Consider the following 16107-nt stretch of genomic DNA (forward strand, 5'->3'; position numbering starts at 1 on the left):
GTTGTAATATCTTAAATATTTTACATAGTTATATGTATAATTAGAAGTATCGAACAAGTGACATTATTAGATTATATATACATACATACACACACATATTGACAAAGTTACCCTTGATTGAAAGTTTTGTATTATAAAAAGGAGCTTGTTTGGGATGCATTGTGTACTTCAACATGTAGTTATTCTTCAGCCATCCATTTTATACTAATATTGTAATAAAAACAATACATGGAATAAAAATATGTATCCGCATCTGTAATTTTCTCTACAATAGTTAAACATTGTAACAACTTTCAATGTTGCTAATTTTTAAGTGCAAACACAACATTGTGTACTTTCTGGTAACATTAGGATTATTATAGTGTAAATTATCGTGGGTAAAAATAAATACATATTTTTCTATTTATAAAATAAATGTACTTTATTTCTTTGTTTTAAATTAGTGAATGTATTTAAATTTACAGAATTCAAACTTAGAATGTAACAGTAAGAAGTTTACTGGTCAGAGTTGAAACATTTTTCTCACCATATCGTTGCATTTCTGACTTGCTTCCTGTAATCTAGTGTTATAAATATGAAACTGTTCCTTCACTGTGTGATTATTAGGCTCTAAGGTAAGCGCCACCTTCAAATCTGCCACAGCTTTTTCATTGTCTTTCATGCTTCCATATGCTATTCCTCTTCTATAAAAAGCTTTAATGTTCTCCTTATCCACATTCAATATTTTAGTACACAAAGCAACTGTATGCTCAAAGTTCTTTTGATTTAGCTGACAACTGGCCATGTTGTTGTATAATGTGAGTCTCAGATTTTCAATATTGGACTGCAACAGCTTGTCCTCTAATTCTGACATTGGTTCCAATGTTATCAGGATTTTACAGGCTTTACTGAATTTGTAAAATGCATCGACACATCTAGAACTCTTGAACAGCTCGATGCCTATTTCTTTATATTTCAAAGCTACCTGATACTTTTCTTCTGGACTCCATTTCCATATTGGTTTATGCCGCTCACATTTCATCAATGTTATCTCAAACATGACTGATATAGTTTCACTTTTAACTTCTGACTGTGATGGCATAGTAATGGTAACAAGACTTTTCTCCAAAGTATTCATCACCTGAATCGCTCTTTCGACTTTTCTGTCAATTTCTGCGCTCGCTTCGCCTATCACTAGCATTTTCTCACGCTCACCGTCAAGGATGTTTGTATAATATTTCTCTTTCAGTGCATGTCCCGACGATCCCGAGACACTTATGTTTTCCACAAAAACGTTGCACGTGGAACACTCGGTTGGCTTCTTGGTAAATATGCCTGGCTTTAGCACGTTCTTGCTGATGCTCTTGTCTGCCGATTCCCATTGTCGTAACATTGTGGTAATTTGTTGACGATCAACTCTATAGAAACATATTCCCTAATCAATTACAATTAGCAATTAAAAATATTAATGTTATATCAAAACGACGCAAGTATGACACGTCGAACTTCATTATTTCAACATATATTCCTTAAATGATACTTACCGTAAAAGTAAACAATAACACTAAAACCTAACCTAAGCTAAAAGCTGCTCGCAACCAGCATATGACATTTAAAGCCAGCGGCACACGATGCTTGTTTTCGTGCTGGAGTACTTGTTGGATAGAAATACTGCGTTCTGATTGGTGGATTTCCAAAAATGGATGACAATACACCAATCAAAATGCAGTATTTCCATCCAGCAAATAATCCTGCACGAAATAAGCATCGTGTGCCGCTGGATTCATATATATGGATCAGCCGTTTGAAGAGGAATATTTCTCAAGTAGTATGAATCAACGAATAATCAATCATACTTTAACATATAACAAAACGGGCGAAATTCAACAGATTGTTGACGTTTTCGATTTGCTGACTCGACCCGAGACGGGTCCGCAGCGTTCCAATAATCTTTGCAATATTGCAACTTATAGTTTAAGTAACTTATACTAGTTTGCAATATTATAGCGATTAGCAGAATACTGGCAGAGTCGGGTCGAGTCAGCAAATCGAAAACACCATGTAACTTCAGCAAGAATAATGATAGCGAAAAGGTTCGGAAAATATTTTAAAGCTTGAAGTCTATACTTTTCAAGAATATTAAATTTATTACACTTTTTTTCGTTTATGGCAAAGATATATCTAATTAAATAAGAAAGGCGACTATTCAATTTTCAACCTCATTCTTTAATTTTTACATTAAAAATTTATTTTAAAAAATGTCATAATTACTGTTTGAAAAAGGAACTTTTAACTATTCAAATATTGTTTAATGAACTTTATTTTCGTACATTATTGTCGTACATCAATTCGTTTGCTTACTGTATGAGCGATGAAAATCAGAATATCATTTTTGCTTTAACACGTTGCCACGTCAGTCACCGGTGACTGACAGTATAAAGTACGATATAAAATTAAAAAAATACATAGTTTAATAAGTAATTTAGAATCGTATAATTAATATACTTAAATATTTCTTATCAAAAAATTTTAATGGATTTGGCCTGACGGAGATTTCCTCCGAAATGCGCGTGGCAGTTAACGTGTTAATATTGAATAACTCGCCGAAAAAAATTGCATCATAATCCATATAATACACAAAAGTTAAAGGTTTACGCTTTCAACAGTTTTAAATTCTATTTCTCTGTCATTTTTTGTTTACGTGGAGGAAATTCAAATTTCCTGACAGATTTTGCCAAGTGATGAATCTTTATACTTCTTTATATAGCACTGTAACAAATAAGTAAACATTTATGATAATATATCTGAAAACTCTAGTAGTTAGAGACTTCATCATTTCTAATATACTCTTTGAACGGTCCTAATCATTATTTTAGCCAAATTTACATTGTGTTGAATTTATCATTTATTCCATACAACAGGAATAATCTCTTATTTTATCAGATATCTCCATTTCCTTTTAACAAATAAATCCATTGCGACTTTGTGTTGTATTATATTACTGAATAACTAAAAAAAAAAAAAAACATTAAAGGAGTATTTCAAGACAATTTAAGTAACATTTCACAGTTTCGGCATCGTGTTTAATTTCCTTCATTGGCAATTCTCTTGGTAAAAATATAATCAACTTTCACAATTATCACGTCGCTTTACCTTTTGGTATACCAACTAACAAATTGTTCTTAGGTGTACACGTTGGCGGGATCAGTTTTCCCAGATGAACTTCGTACCCGAATTGTTCGGCGTACAGCTTTCTATCCGTATCTACGATTGTCATGCACCGGTAACCTTGCGCAGTCTTGACATTCTCTTCGTGGTGTGAACACTGATGATGTGTCTGATCCGCAGCGTGACTCAAGTACGAGTACTCACGATTTCCGACATGTTCCTTGAAAACGTCACTACGCGGATACGTCAACCGATGGCAATCCTGGACCGAGCCATAGCAGCACGGGCAACACACGAAGATCGCGTTCTTCTCTATGCAAGATTGAATGACCAAATCCGTCGCCACGCCGCACGCGTGCAACGACATGCCGAGGTCGAAATTTAACTTAAAACGATTGAAGTTACCGTGGCATAACCGTACGTTCGTCAACTTCAGCTTCTCCACCCTTCGCCTAGCGATGATCACGGGCTTATCCTTGTTCTCCATCAGGATGACTTTGCAGCGGGGCAGCAAGTACGCCACCAATATTCCCAAGTGGCCGGAGCCCGAGCAGAAGTCTACGATGGTGTCACCGTCCTTGGCCAATTTCAGCACTGCCTTGCACAGGTTTTGCAGTTGCTCTCGTTTTCGTTCGCATCGTGCAACTGGCACATGCCCACTTTCCGGCCTGGCTTCGTAAGGCACGTCGGTCCAGTTGAGCGCATTCACTTCTGCGCCGAACGGCTCGACATTGAGTCCTATCGATACTCTCATACCTTCGACTAACTGCAACGCATGTTCGATGTCTTCCTGCTTCGTGTAAATGCGCTTTCCCCGTTTATACCGTTTAGGAGAGCTGTTGTACAAAGGCTCGCTGACCACAGCTGGAAGCGTGTACTGGAGTTCGCTTAAATTATGGCTCTCCTGTAAAGGCAGGCAGCTGATGCATTTCTTCGTACGTTGATCCGCCAACATCCTGTCGTACCACTTAACTGTCAGCGGCACCAATTTCGGTATCGTTTGGCTCGAATACGTGCTCAGCAACATGTGCATGCACACGAATATAATTATATCAGGCAAAGTGATGTGCACAGCCTCGACGTATTCGTGTTCCCACGAATCTGTTCCACCCTGCTTAGCTATATCGAGCGCAGCGAGTTCCTTGCACAATGGATAGCTATGTTTATTGTGCAGTCTGATCGGCTTAGACATGTGGCATTCGAATCTGGCTAAGCTGGTGGGCAATGTGAGACTGTTTGTATCTAAGTGCTTCAAAGTTGAAATAAGATCGACCTCGCAGAATTTAGTCCATGCACACGTCTCGGAGGAAACTTTCAAACTGCCAAATCTGAAGCCTAATAATTGTAAATATTGGTACATCGAAGATGACGACACCACTTCCTGTATAATCTGACGCAAGACGATACACAAACTGGACACGCAGCTGAACTTATTTATAGTTAAACACGGTAGCTCACACGAACTCGCATAATGAGGTACCTCGCTTACAATTTCGTAAACAAAACCCGAAAGGTCTATCTTATACGCTCGTTCGGTCGGATCTTGCTTGCTTGGTATTAGCTTAATATCAATCAATGATTCGCAATACTTCATAGTGAATAGAGTCACTAGTGTTTCGATGGGAGCAAGACACAAGTCTACCGCGGAATATATTGACAAATACACCTCGTACATTTCGTCCTTGTGCATTTCTTCCTCAAACAAAAACAACGAAAGATATAAAAATATAAAACATACAAAGACACCTCTGCTAACGCAGTCCCAAACGCACAGCACTCACACACTGACCCGCAGTTGTCTAGCTACTTTTTTGATTATTCTCTGTCTCAATACATTCTCTCTCCAATATATGCTGAGGCAAGAAGTAACTGCCAAGGCAAACATGAAACCCTCAAACTTCCAAAATGTTCTTTCTTCTAACCAGGCTACTTTATCGCAACTGTAATACAAGTATGTTAAATGAAATAACAGAGATCTTATATACATTATCAGATTTAATTTTACTTACGTAGGGTGTCTACACAAATTCTCGAAAAAAATTCCCTGATTTTGCAAGCAATCTGTTAAAAATTCTAGGTAAAATGAAAATATTTTTAAATATACTTTGCAAATGAATATATATTTATTGTAGTTCTTAATATTTTCCATTCATAAAAGTTGATAAATAAGCAATAAAGTTTATAAATAAGCAATTAAATTAAGAATCACTCAAATTTCAATGATCAAATATGGAAAACTAAGAAAGAAATTTTTGAAACAACTTTAAAAAATAAATATTTTTTATTGCATAGATTTAGAATTTTATTTTCAAAAGTTACTAATAATAAAATTATATAATAATAAATTATATAAAAATTATATAAAATTATATAATAATAACATGCATAATTCCATGCTTTCCAAGTAGTAGACACCCTGTTATATGTATTCTCATTTACCTTCTTGTTATTGTTTCTCCACTTTTACACTTGAGCACTTCTTTGTATCTAGCATGAACACAAATGCCGATGCTTTCACTTGCAATCTCGAAAGCTGTACATGGATGACACTCAGATAATATTTCATATTCTTCACCTGAGATACAGATGGAATTGTTCTCAAAATTATCAAGATAGAGTTTACTCGAACTATCTGTCCAATGGCTCTCGATAATTAATGCTAAAATAGTTAATCTGTAAGGGAAAAATAAAATTACTTAAATAAAGATATAAAGGTCTAAGATTTACTTGAATAGATTACTTAACCAGTTAAGTGTGTTTGATGACTATATCCGTCATGGAGATGTGGCAGAATCTTGTGTCATGACGACTATATCCGTCATGCGTAAAATTTTGTTACAATTTGATATTTAATTGTAATTCTGGAGAAAACTAAATTATATTCGTAAATTTTAATATGGGTAAAACGTTTAGAGGTCAAGACGAAATGAAACAAATGAAAATTATAAATAATTTGAGTTGGATTTATAACTTCCTGAGAGCTAACTCGTAAGCAGTGCAGCAACACACACTGGTGGGCGCTTTGCAAAGAGATCGCCACAGTTAACTGGTTAAATAAAGATATAAAGGTCTAAGATTTATAAAGCTGCAAAATAACACAAACTCAAATGCTAGATAATATTGGGTCGGTAAACTGTACATCTCTAGAGCATCTAAACGCAAAGTGATTCGCTAGTTCGCATCGCTTAACCATCTATAAAATTAAGTTCAGCATTTTCGAACCCGATAACATTGATTATTGCATCACATTATCAATTAAGTACGCAATTCATGAGAAAGAAATTAGGTTAAGCTGGGTCAGATTAGCACAGACGTTTTTCACTATCGAATGATCATTATCGATGATCTGCAATATCAGTATCAGTGCGAAGTGATAAGTCACAAATATAACTAACCCTCCTAGAAATGTGATACCTAACAACATGCGTTTCTTCGTGCAAGATTCAATCATTTCGAACTTCCGGGCTCCTCTTGTTATTAGCCGAAATCAAGGGCGAGAAACTCGCCTAGCTCCGCGAGAGATTTTAGATCACGCTTCTCCGCTCTTGCGTGGAGCGCTGGTGGTTGCCGGGGAATGAAGTTTGTCCTCATAAGAATGACAAATTCTATGATCCTTGCTCCCAATCGAAGGCATTATTGGCGCGCGCTCCGTACGTGTCGTTGGCTCACGTACCTAAACGCGAATTTCCATGTGCGAGGAGGCATCGAGCGAGAGCGGGCCACGCGACCGCCTAACCTTAAACGCGCGATAGCAGAGTGCGCCAGTAGTATCGGCGAGTTGCGGGGGTTTCGTATTTCATAATGCCCGTAAATATTTCCGTGGGACGGTTCGATCGCGCGAGTCCTACGCGAGCGAGGCCTTGACTTTAGCACGCACGCGATAAGCACCGCTGGCACCGGGGGATGTCCCCGAGAATCCGATTAAGTTGCGTCCGATCGTCCACCCGGCTGTGGGAGCAAGTGTGAGGAAAAGAGAGAGGAGCCAACGAGAAGAGATACGACCGAGAAGGAGGTACAGAGAGGGAAAATCGTCGAACGCAGGTAGACGACGCGAGCGCGCGCTCGAGTGATCGGTAAAATCTGATGAAGTTGACGACGCAATGAATAATCCTCGTATGCCTTGTCACCCCGTGCACACCCGCGTCATTCCGAGTTGAATCGACTCTCTTTTTTCCCCTACATTACAGACAGGCTGATGTGACAAAGTAGAGACTGAAAGAGAGAAAGAGAACTCGTCGAGTTCGTGCTAAACGTGTGATTCGAACGTTTCTCTTCGCCTGCCGAAACCGTCGGACTTCTCTCGCCTCTCCCGCTGATTCTCCTTCTCATTCTCTCTCTTCCCCCAACCCCCCTGTGCAACCGCAGTTGCTCGAGCGCTACGCGGTGGTGGCCATTCAGCCGCCGTGCAATTGACGTGCAGTTAACGCGTCCGGGCTGGCATGCTGGAGGCACGACTGGCCGCGTCGCGGTCGTGAAAGGGCAGACACGGTCCGCGGTGCCTCGGCGCGACGGTGAGTGAGGAGAGTGTGGAGGGCGACGGGTGGCGGCGGCGGTGGTGGCGGTGGCGACACAAGGGGGGGAGGAGGCCTTTCGCCCCCTTCGCGAGCCAGACGCCGGTAATGAGTGTTTACACCGCGAGCACGCCGACAGCGAGCAGCGCGATATCGCCGGCGATAAGTGCGACGACGACGACGGCGTCGTCAACAACAGCGGCGGCGGCAGCAGCGACGACGACAGCTACGGCGACCACGTCGGCGGGGACGACCGCCGCGTCGCCACCCGAATCAGCGACCGGCTGGATCGAGTTCTGCGAGAGACACGCCCGCGCCTCGGCCTCCGACTTCGCCAAGGCGTTCTGCGCTTACGTGAGCCTGAACCTGCCCGAGAGCGCCCGCACCAATCTCTCGCACCGCGACTTCCTCAGGAAGTTCGTCGAGAGTTTCTGCGAACACTTCGAGAGCGAGTACCTGCGTCATAGCGTGAGGTCGGTGTCGCGACCGCCGTCGCTTCTGTGCGCTTTGATTTATTATGCGCTATATTATAGGATCGTTCGTAGTGACGTAGAATCGTAGCGGAAATCGTTAACCTTTCGTTTAATAGTGCCCCGCGGTCTCTTCGATTTGCCACGCGCACGGTGTTGTCGTTGGGATGATAATATAACCTATGAGAAGTAAGATTAGTGATGAAAATGAGACTTTTCAAAGGCGCAACGACACGCTTACCTACTGTTACGAATTTCCGTTAGATGTAGAGCTTGAAAACGGATAAATTGAAGGCATGACAAGTATTCTCGTGTTTCTAGGTCACCACCGTCGCATGACGGCAAAAGTGCAGCGGCCAATGATGTAAATCCCGCGAATCAAAATGCCAGCAACACGCCGGTCCGTGCTTCGTCGCACGAGGAATTCAGCGATTACTCCGAACACGAGGGGGAGGCGGTGTCGCCGAAGCCTGTTCACAAACCTTTCTTCCGCAGATTGTCCTTCAAGGGACTCAAGAAGGGCAAAGGTTTCTTCCACAAGCAGCAGAGCGACGAGGTCGAGCTGTCGCACAGCGAGCACCGCAAGGACAAGCACTCGAAAGCCAAGTTGTCGAAGATCGTGGTGGAGTGCAGGAAAGAAGGCATCGTCAATTCCTTGATGGGCGAGAACATAGACGGCACTCAGAAATGGGAGAAATCGCGACTGGCTCTGATAAAGGCCATCGGCGGATATATGCTGGAATTTTACTCGCCGCCGAAAGCGGTGAAGCCACGAAGCGGCGTGTTTTGCTCGGCGATAACGGAAGCGAGGGAGACCACGGCGCTCGAGATGCCGGATCACGAGAACACGTTCGTCCTGAAAACTCAGAACATGGAATTCGTCATAGAAGCGCACGACTCGAACGACATGAGGTCGTGGCTGGCCACGATCAAGTACTGCATACGAACGGTGCAGCAGAGCTCGAGCGCTCCCGGTTCCGGGCCGGGGGAGACTATCGGGGACTCCCTGGGCCACGGTTCCTTGAACATCGGCCCCGACAGCGATCGATTACGAGCCAATTCGGCGAGCAAGACCTTCCGGTCAGCTAGTCATGAGCACGGCGACGACCAGCAGGGTAATCCGCCGGAGTTACCTCCGAGACTTCGGATGCGCAGCAGCAGTAATCTAGAATTATGTTCCTCCCAGCAAGAAATCGAGCAAAGTAAGGGAACAAGTTCGTACCGCCTGAGAATAATACCGTCGGTCGAGACTGGTAAACCTGTAATCATTCAAATCGTTCGTTTGCAGTGCCTGCCAATGAAGGCGAGCTGGACTTATCGAGCAGCTTACGGGAATACCCGTGGTTCCACGGCACCCTTCCGCGCTCAGACGCCGCGCAACTTGTGTTACACAGTGCAGCTAACGGTCACGGGGTCTTTCTCGTGCGGCAAAGCGAAACGAGGAAAGGCGAATTCGTGTTGACTTTCAATTTCCAAGGGAGAGCTAAAGTAAATTGCAGATGTTATCTCAGACGCGCTTTTTAGTAATACTCGAACTCGGCGCTTCTCATCGTCACGTCCGCGTATCACTTTCATTTGCAGCACTTACGGATGACGCTGAACGATCAAGGCCATTGTCGAGTCCAGCACTTGTGCTTTCCCGCGATATATGACATGCTCGAGCACTTTCGGCAGAATGCGATACCTCTCGAGTCCGGCGGCACGGCGGATGTCACTTTAACGGAGTACGTGGTGGCGAACCATGCGCCGCGACCGGTACCGGTGCACCACAACGTGGCGAGCGCGAGCGTGCATCAGCCGCAAGAAAGGAGACCGGCGGCGCTCCCGGAGCCCAGAGAAGTAAGAGTCTGCAGTGGAAGTCTAACTCCTCTTGTGTGAGCGCGAGTGGCCAACACCCACAGTCTGAAGTCTAATCTACAGACAGTGAGTAGATAACCAGCTAAAAAGCGCCCATTTATCGTATGGTCGGTGATACATGACGATTTCGGTCGGTATCCGCAATTTCTGCAAACGTATTAATTAGACGCGATAAGTAATCTATATCTAGATTGATATACAAAGTTAAATTATGGAATGTGACTTATTTATGTATTCTTCTCACAACGAGAACCACCATGTGTTTGTTATAATTTATTTAATTAATATAATGTGTTCAAAGAAAAAGTACGGACGAAAAAGGAGAAGAGAGCTGCACTGATATTGTTGAAATTATTAAAATTCTCTATACACTTACGTTTCCTTTGATTTCCTTTTTTCTCTTATATCCGAGATTCATTGTGTTTCGAGGCTTATCTTTTATTTATTCGTTTGGTGTAATAATGATTTGATTAAATTTGTATATCATTCCCCCTTAGACACGCGAAATTTGTTGAAATTCTTGTGAAATTTCAGATATCGCGAATATCGTGGTTAAAGCATAGTTTAGAAAAACATGACCGTGGGACAAGGAGCTCGCTTTTACGTGTAAAAGCTTTTTCTTGAAATTTCTGGTTTGCTGGGTATCATACTTAAGAGACTTGTATATTCCAATGTTGTCTCAAGCAATCTGGGAACGTCCAGGATTATCTTGTTGACTGGCTCAAAAATTAACTTGTAATTACTATGTTGAAGCCCCATGAAATTTGCCAAAAATTAATAGTATTAGTAATATTAACAATCAAGACAGTCCCATTTGCTTTAATTCTTCTACACAGAGTGTTAGAAAAATCCACATCTGCATTATTTGCGACGGATCTATGACAAACTTTGATCATACGGACTATCGATATAAATTACAATCTTCATGTTATAATCAGGGTGTTTATTATCCTGGAAAACCTGAAATTCTCAGAAAATCTGTTTATGCCTGGAAAAATCAGGGAATTCTCAGGAAACTTTATTAGAGATCAGGGAATTTAAAATAAATATTTGTCTGCAAGCCGCATTATCGTGTTGTTCGTAGACAAATATTGTGTGATTCATTGAATTTTATTTAATAATATTTTCTACATTAAGAAACAAAAAAACCGGTTCAGAATTTTCAATTGGATTTTTAATTAATTTCAATTAATGAAGAATGAAGAAACGTTATATAAATCATAGGCGCGAACTTGTGTTAACATCCTGTGTATACTGTGTATACTAAGTGAATCACTAAAAGTGTCATAGGTTAATATTTCTGAAATTGAACGAGATATGAAATTATTATTTTCCAGCGACTATTTGGCATCGAAACGGACATTGCGTGATGAAGTTAATTTTTCTTCTAAGCGAAGTCGTTTAGGTTATTTCAAGGATACTTTGATTTGTTTAACTGACAAAATGTAATTTTTATTACGTGTAATTAAAGCTCATCTCTTTATGAGTAAAATCGTTACATTGAGAAAACAATGTGAAATAACAGAAAGTATTCAATTCTTGTTGAGAACAATTTTATTTTAATTTAATGATAATAAATATTAATAACCTTTTTTGAATGAAAAATATCAAAGATTTCATACGATAAATATATATTCATTTGCAAGATACATTTAAAAATACTTTCATTTTACCTGAAATTCTTAACAAATTGCTTAGGAAATCAGGAAATTCTCAGGGAATTTTTTTCCGAGTTTGAGTAGACATCCTGGTTATGATTAATAAAATGCTCGAAGGATCTTTCTGACACGCTGTGTGTGTACATTTCATGCAGTCAGCATCGCAGCTTTATTTTCTGCAAAATCCAGAAACTTTAAGAGAAACTTCCGATAAAATAGCGGATCAGAGGATGCATTACAACTTATGAGATGTTAATAAAATAGGTACGCACGTACGGTGGTTCTATAAGAACGCGTGTGGAATCGTTGGAGCGACTAGAACAACAGAATAGCATCGCGGAACAGCAGGGCTCGGCGTCGTCCACCGGCAGAGCGGTTCAGAACACTTACAGTTTTCTCTGATATTGGATTCGCACTCCGATTCGCAATCCACCGTCCGGCTACAATCTGGTCAGCCCGACGGATTGAACACAAACAGCAAGTGCGAAAAAGAAAGATTTTTATTTTCACAGCCGCGCGTTACTCTGTGCAGTGCAAATGTATTCGACCAAGCGCGTCACTTTTTTTAGTACAAAAGTTGTATCTTTCGTTTCCTTTTCCGGAAAGTAAAAGAGAAAGGCTCTTCCAAACCCTGTTGACTCTCGCGTAGGAACATCCGACAGTATATACCTTTATGATTCGTCAGCAGCGTGTTTGCATTGCATTTACATTAAACGATAAGCGAATAGAGAATAGACTGCCGAACGAAACAAATCTCAGTTAGCAATAGTCTTCACTCTGCAGTATTGTGCATAAAACTACCCCTCGAATTACCTCCTCCACTCTCTTTCCCCCTTGAAGATGTTACACTTCCCACGAAGCTCTCTTTTGCACGTTCGCATGTACCCTACGGTTTGTCACCTTTTATCGAGATCAAATTAACCGACCTCCGCCTTTGTCCTTAACGAGAGAACGGAGAGGTGTATTTTAATTTAAAATCTAACAGGGTTTAAATTTAACAACGATAAAAAAAGCCCGGTTATTCGCTTAACTAATTTTATGGTATATGTACTTACATAACGTACCCCACGCGTAAGAACACGCACGCACGCGTAGGCGGGAAGTGGTGGTTCCTCCCGAAATCGCGAATTGTTCAACTGCCATGTGTCGCAACTCCCGATTCGTGTCCTTGGATCAGCCCGAAGACTTGAAGACGAACGCCACGCCAAAGCTAAAATTTAATACTAGTGAACCTCGCTTCGTCACCATCACAATCTGTTACGCGAAATTGCATTTCAGCCACATTGTCGCTAGTCCCGATGCTTCGTAAGACGTCGAGTATAATAGAAGCGTCCTATAACCATCAATAAGTGTAAAACATGTCGCCGATACTCATAAATTATCCCAATGCTCGTCAATGTATAAATTTCCGATTTATCGGACAAATAAAATGTTTGAAGAGAAAGAGAGAGAGAAAGAGAGAGAGAAGGGTGTAACTTTATGATGAGTCTGCATAAATCGAAGGGACAAAGCGTTTCGAGCTACAGTAAGTATCGTCCCACGTATCCTCGCAAGAATAGCAGCACCGTACTTGATAAGCAGCGTGTCGAGAAGCGTATTAACGAACTGCTGTAACGACTAAGGACTAATCACTAACACTGTAGAGCAATACGACTGCGTGTGCGAAACTTACACAGATAATAAATAAATGTATGAATGGATGGTAACATGTACAATAGAAAGCAATGATTGACGAAGTATCCGCGATATTTGGTGGTACGAGCATAGAGCAAGTATTCTCAGTACGAGCCGAACTGATTACTGTGATAAGATCTTTCATTTTGCGCAGGCATCGAATATAATCCCGCATTGTCGTCTACGCCGGTCAACGTTCTTGTCCATGAGGATCATCGCTGTTACATCGTCGATAGACAGGCAGACAGTTGTATAAATAGAATTTCCAATCGCGATATATGTTGTTGTAAGGAGGAGAGAAATTCGTAGGAACGTCGTAGCCGATCCGGTGAATCTATATCGCGAATATCTGTTCTTTAGTCAAGGCGCTCATGCTGTAGGTAGAATGTAAGCTTTATCCTTCCTGTACTCACGCAGTTAAAGCCGACAGTCCGTGGGATATACCGAGTCTGACAACTGATAGGCATTCAACCGTAATACTTTTTTACCTTATGTTAAGATGCAAAGATGAGAATAAAAACTGGATTACCTGGAGAGTACTCTCGCAGTTGTGTAATACGTTACTTTTAAGTTATTCACACGCACGTGCTTTACGCACGTTCATAGAACACATGTATAGCGTTTGTTAGGCCGAGAAGTCGTTAGAATGTTAATTGCTCGTGGAGATTACTGTAGCGTCTCCCCAGCTATAATTATAACTTCTTTGGATCGTGGACATTTATTTTTGCGTTATCGAGATTAATTTGAGAATTTTAACGAACTTTCGAGATTAAATTGTGTGAGAAATTTCGGCGTCGAAAAAGTATTACGATTTAAAATACGAAATTACAATTTATCCAAATAGGTCAGATCATTTCGGTGAATGTCAGTATGTAAACATTAATAAAAGGCACGCCTTCCCTATATAAGAAATATGTATATAAAAGAACTGAATATAAAATTTAAATATACACGAGATTATGTAATACACAGTTGTTTTTCTAAGTATAATTTCGAACAATAATATAATTTGTGGAGATATACACCTTGAGTAATCGCAGTCGGTAAAACTTGATCTAAACTGAAAAGAACTGTTCGTTTACTTCGCATGTAGCAAATTTTATCTTGTTACGAACATTATTTTCGCATATTTTTTCAAACAATGTCCATATATCAAATTGTACCGTACAGAAAAGATCAAACACAATGTCGACGAAACACAAGCTTAATGCGAACACGGATGGCTATGGATCTGCCACAGTATTTTAATCGAATCTGCTGCCAATCTGCCGGGATACTACTAACATTTTGCTTACTGAGTCGATACTTATCAAAATTACGGAGTTGGAAAATGCTAACGGAACGTGGAAAATAGAATACATTTGTTTCTACTAGGCGAAACTAACATTACACATTCGTATTTCGGTGAGTTTGTGCTTTTTTTACTCAGCGATAACGGAGCCGGTGGAGCCGGTTTCAAGACTTTCCTATATTATAAGCCTGACTGAAAAAACCGGCACAATCTACTTTCGCTAGAAAGACTGTAATGAATGAAGTTTGTTGTCCATGATTTCTTCGAGTAAACAAACAAAATTTTAACATAAAAAATATGTTAAGAAGTACTCAAATATATGTTAAATTAATATTCACCTTGTTAACATATTACTTTTTAACGAATTCACCTTGTTAAAATAACAAAAATTTTGATGAACTATTTATAACAAAATTGCTTACTATGTAGAATATTTAATTTAATGCCGTTTGATTGACAATTGATATGAATAAATTCTACAATCGATTGCTAAAATTACCGTTAACGAAAGATATTCTAAAGTAATTCCAGCGTAACGAGAAAATTGTAAATTTGACGAAAAAAAGAGCCTTTAACTTTTCCTCGTTCATACCAATCGTCAATTAAATGGTCTTCATTTGATTGATTTCGTTGAAATCAGTCATCAATTAAACGATCATTAATTGAATTTATTGAAAATTCAGCCATAAATTAAGCAAAATAATTCATTAAAAATGTAATTAATTACTTGCAACTCTACATATACAGAGTGGGGCAGTAACTTTTTCTACCTGGAATATTTCTACTATTTTTAGAAGTGTGAAAATATTTTAATTAGTTAGAAAGTTATATGGTATTAAGAGGCCTATAATATATTAGTAATAACAGCGGCGCGAACTGGACGCGGCGCGCTGTTAGTAAATCATTTGCGTGTATTTTTTGATGAAAATGGGAAAATTTTGATATTATTTTATTATCTTATTAAAACAAAACATAGTTCTACGTAGCATTTAATTTGTTTAAACAAATACATAAAAGTTATAAACAATTAGAAATTACATGTGCTTCTCAATCAGTTACGACAAAAATGTTTACATATTTCGATTCCTTATTCAATTTCGAATAAATGAGTTATAAAAGAAGTTGGTAACTCGCAATAGGTAAATAACAACGTTCATTTGTTTACATCGATGCAGCGGCGCGAACTGGACGCTGCGCGAACTGGACGCGGCGCGCTGTTAGTAAATCATTTGCGTGTATTTTTTGATGAAAATGGGAAAATTTTGATATTATTTTATTATCTTGTTAAAACAAAACATAGTTCTACGTAGCATGTAATTTGTTTAAACAAATTCATAAAAGTTATAAACAATTAGAAATTACATGTACTTCTCAATCAGTTACGACAATAATGTTTACATATTTCGATTCCTTATTGAATTTCGAATAAACGAGTGAAGAAAAAAGTTGGTACATCGCAATAGGTAAATAACAACGTTATTATTCGAGAATTTAGTTAC

The 16107-nt window shown here is 39.8% G+C and overlaps 4 protein-coding genes across 6 annotated transcripts; 1 reads left to right on the plus strand and 3 right to left on the minus strand.

Annotated features, from left to right (window-relative positions):
• Positions 1-10: 10 nt before the first annotated feature.
• LOC106747409 (70 kDa peptidyl-prolyl isomerase) lies at positions 11-1618 on the minus strand. Its single transcript, XM_014624901.1, has 2 exons — positions 1524-1618; positions 11-1397 (listed from the first exon to the last, which is right to left on the minus strand). The coding sequence occupies exon 2, from the start codon at positions 1370-1372 to the stop codon at positions 503-505; it is 870 nt and encodes a 289-aa protein (XP_014480387.1). The 5' UTR covers positions 1373-1397; positions 1524-1618; the 3' UTR covers positions 11-502.
• Positions 1619-3035: 1417 nt separating this feature from the next.
• Positions 3036-4926, minus strand: LOC106747412 (glutathione S-transferase C-terminal domain-containing protein homolog). The gene has a single exon (XM_014624906.1). The coding sequence runs from the start codon at positions 4835-4837 to the stop codon at positions 3119-3121; it is 1719 nt and encodes a 572-aa protein (XP_014480392.1). The 5' UTR covers positions 4838-4926; the 3' UTR covers positions 3036-3118.
• Positions 4836-6703, minus strand: LOC106747413 (protein JTB). Of its 2 annotated transcripts, none has more exons than XM_014624907.1 (3): positions 6543-6703; positions 5587-5820; positions 4836-5087 (listed from the first exon to the last, which is right to left on the minus strand). In XM_014624907.1, exons 1-3 carry the CDS (start codon positions 6596-6598, stop codon positions 4925-4927), a joined length of 453 nt encoding a protein of 150 aa, XP_014480393.1. In that variant the 5' UTR covers positions 6599-6703; the 3' UTR covers positions 4836-4924. The 2 variants fall into 2 exon arrangements, with proteins under 2 accessions (XP_014480393.1, XP_014480394.1); XM_014624908.1 differs by lacking the exon at positions 6543-6703 and adding an exon at positions 6251-6532.
• Positions 6704-6847: 144 nt separating this feature from the next.
• On the plus strand, positions 6848-14284 carry LOC106747411 (SH2B adapter protein 1). 2 transcript variants are annotated; one of them, XM_014624903.1, is made up of 5 exons: positions 6848-8131; positions 8450-9330; positions 9417-9616; positions 9710-9967; positions 11908-14284. In XM_014624903.1, exons 1-5 carry the CDS (start codon positions 7767-7769, stop codon positions 12043-12045), a joined length of 1842 nt encoding a protein of 613 aa, XP_014480389.1. In that variant the 5' UTR covers positions 6848-7766; the 3' UTR covers positions 12046-14284. The 2 variants fall into 2 exon arrangements, with proteins under 2 accessions (XP_014480389.1, XP_014480390.1); XM_014624904.1 differs by having other exon boundaries at positions 9710-10051; positions 11908-11993.
• The last annotated feature ends 1823 nt before the right edge of the window (positions 14285-16107 follow it).

This window comes from Dinoponera quadriceps, unplaced genomic scaffold, assembly GCF_001313825.1.
Source record: "Dinoponera quadriceps isolate SergipeBrazil2010 unplaced genomic scaffold, ASM131382v1 scaffold2414, whole genome shotgun sequence".
Classification (NCBI taxonomy): Eukaryota; Metazoa; Arthropoda; class Insecta; order Hymenoptera; family Formicidae; genus Dinoponera; species Dinoponera quadriceps.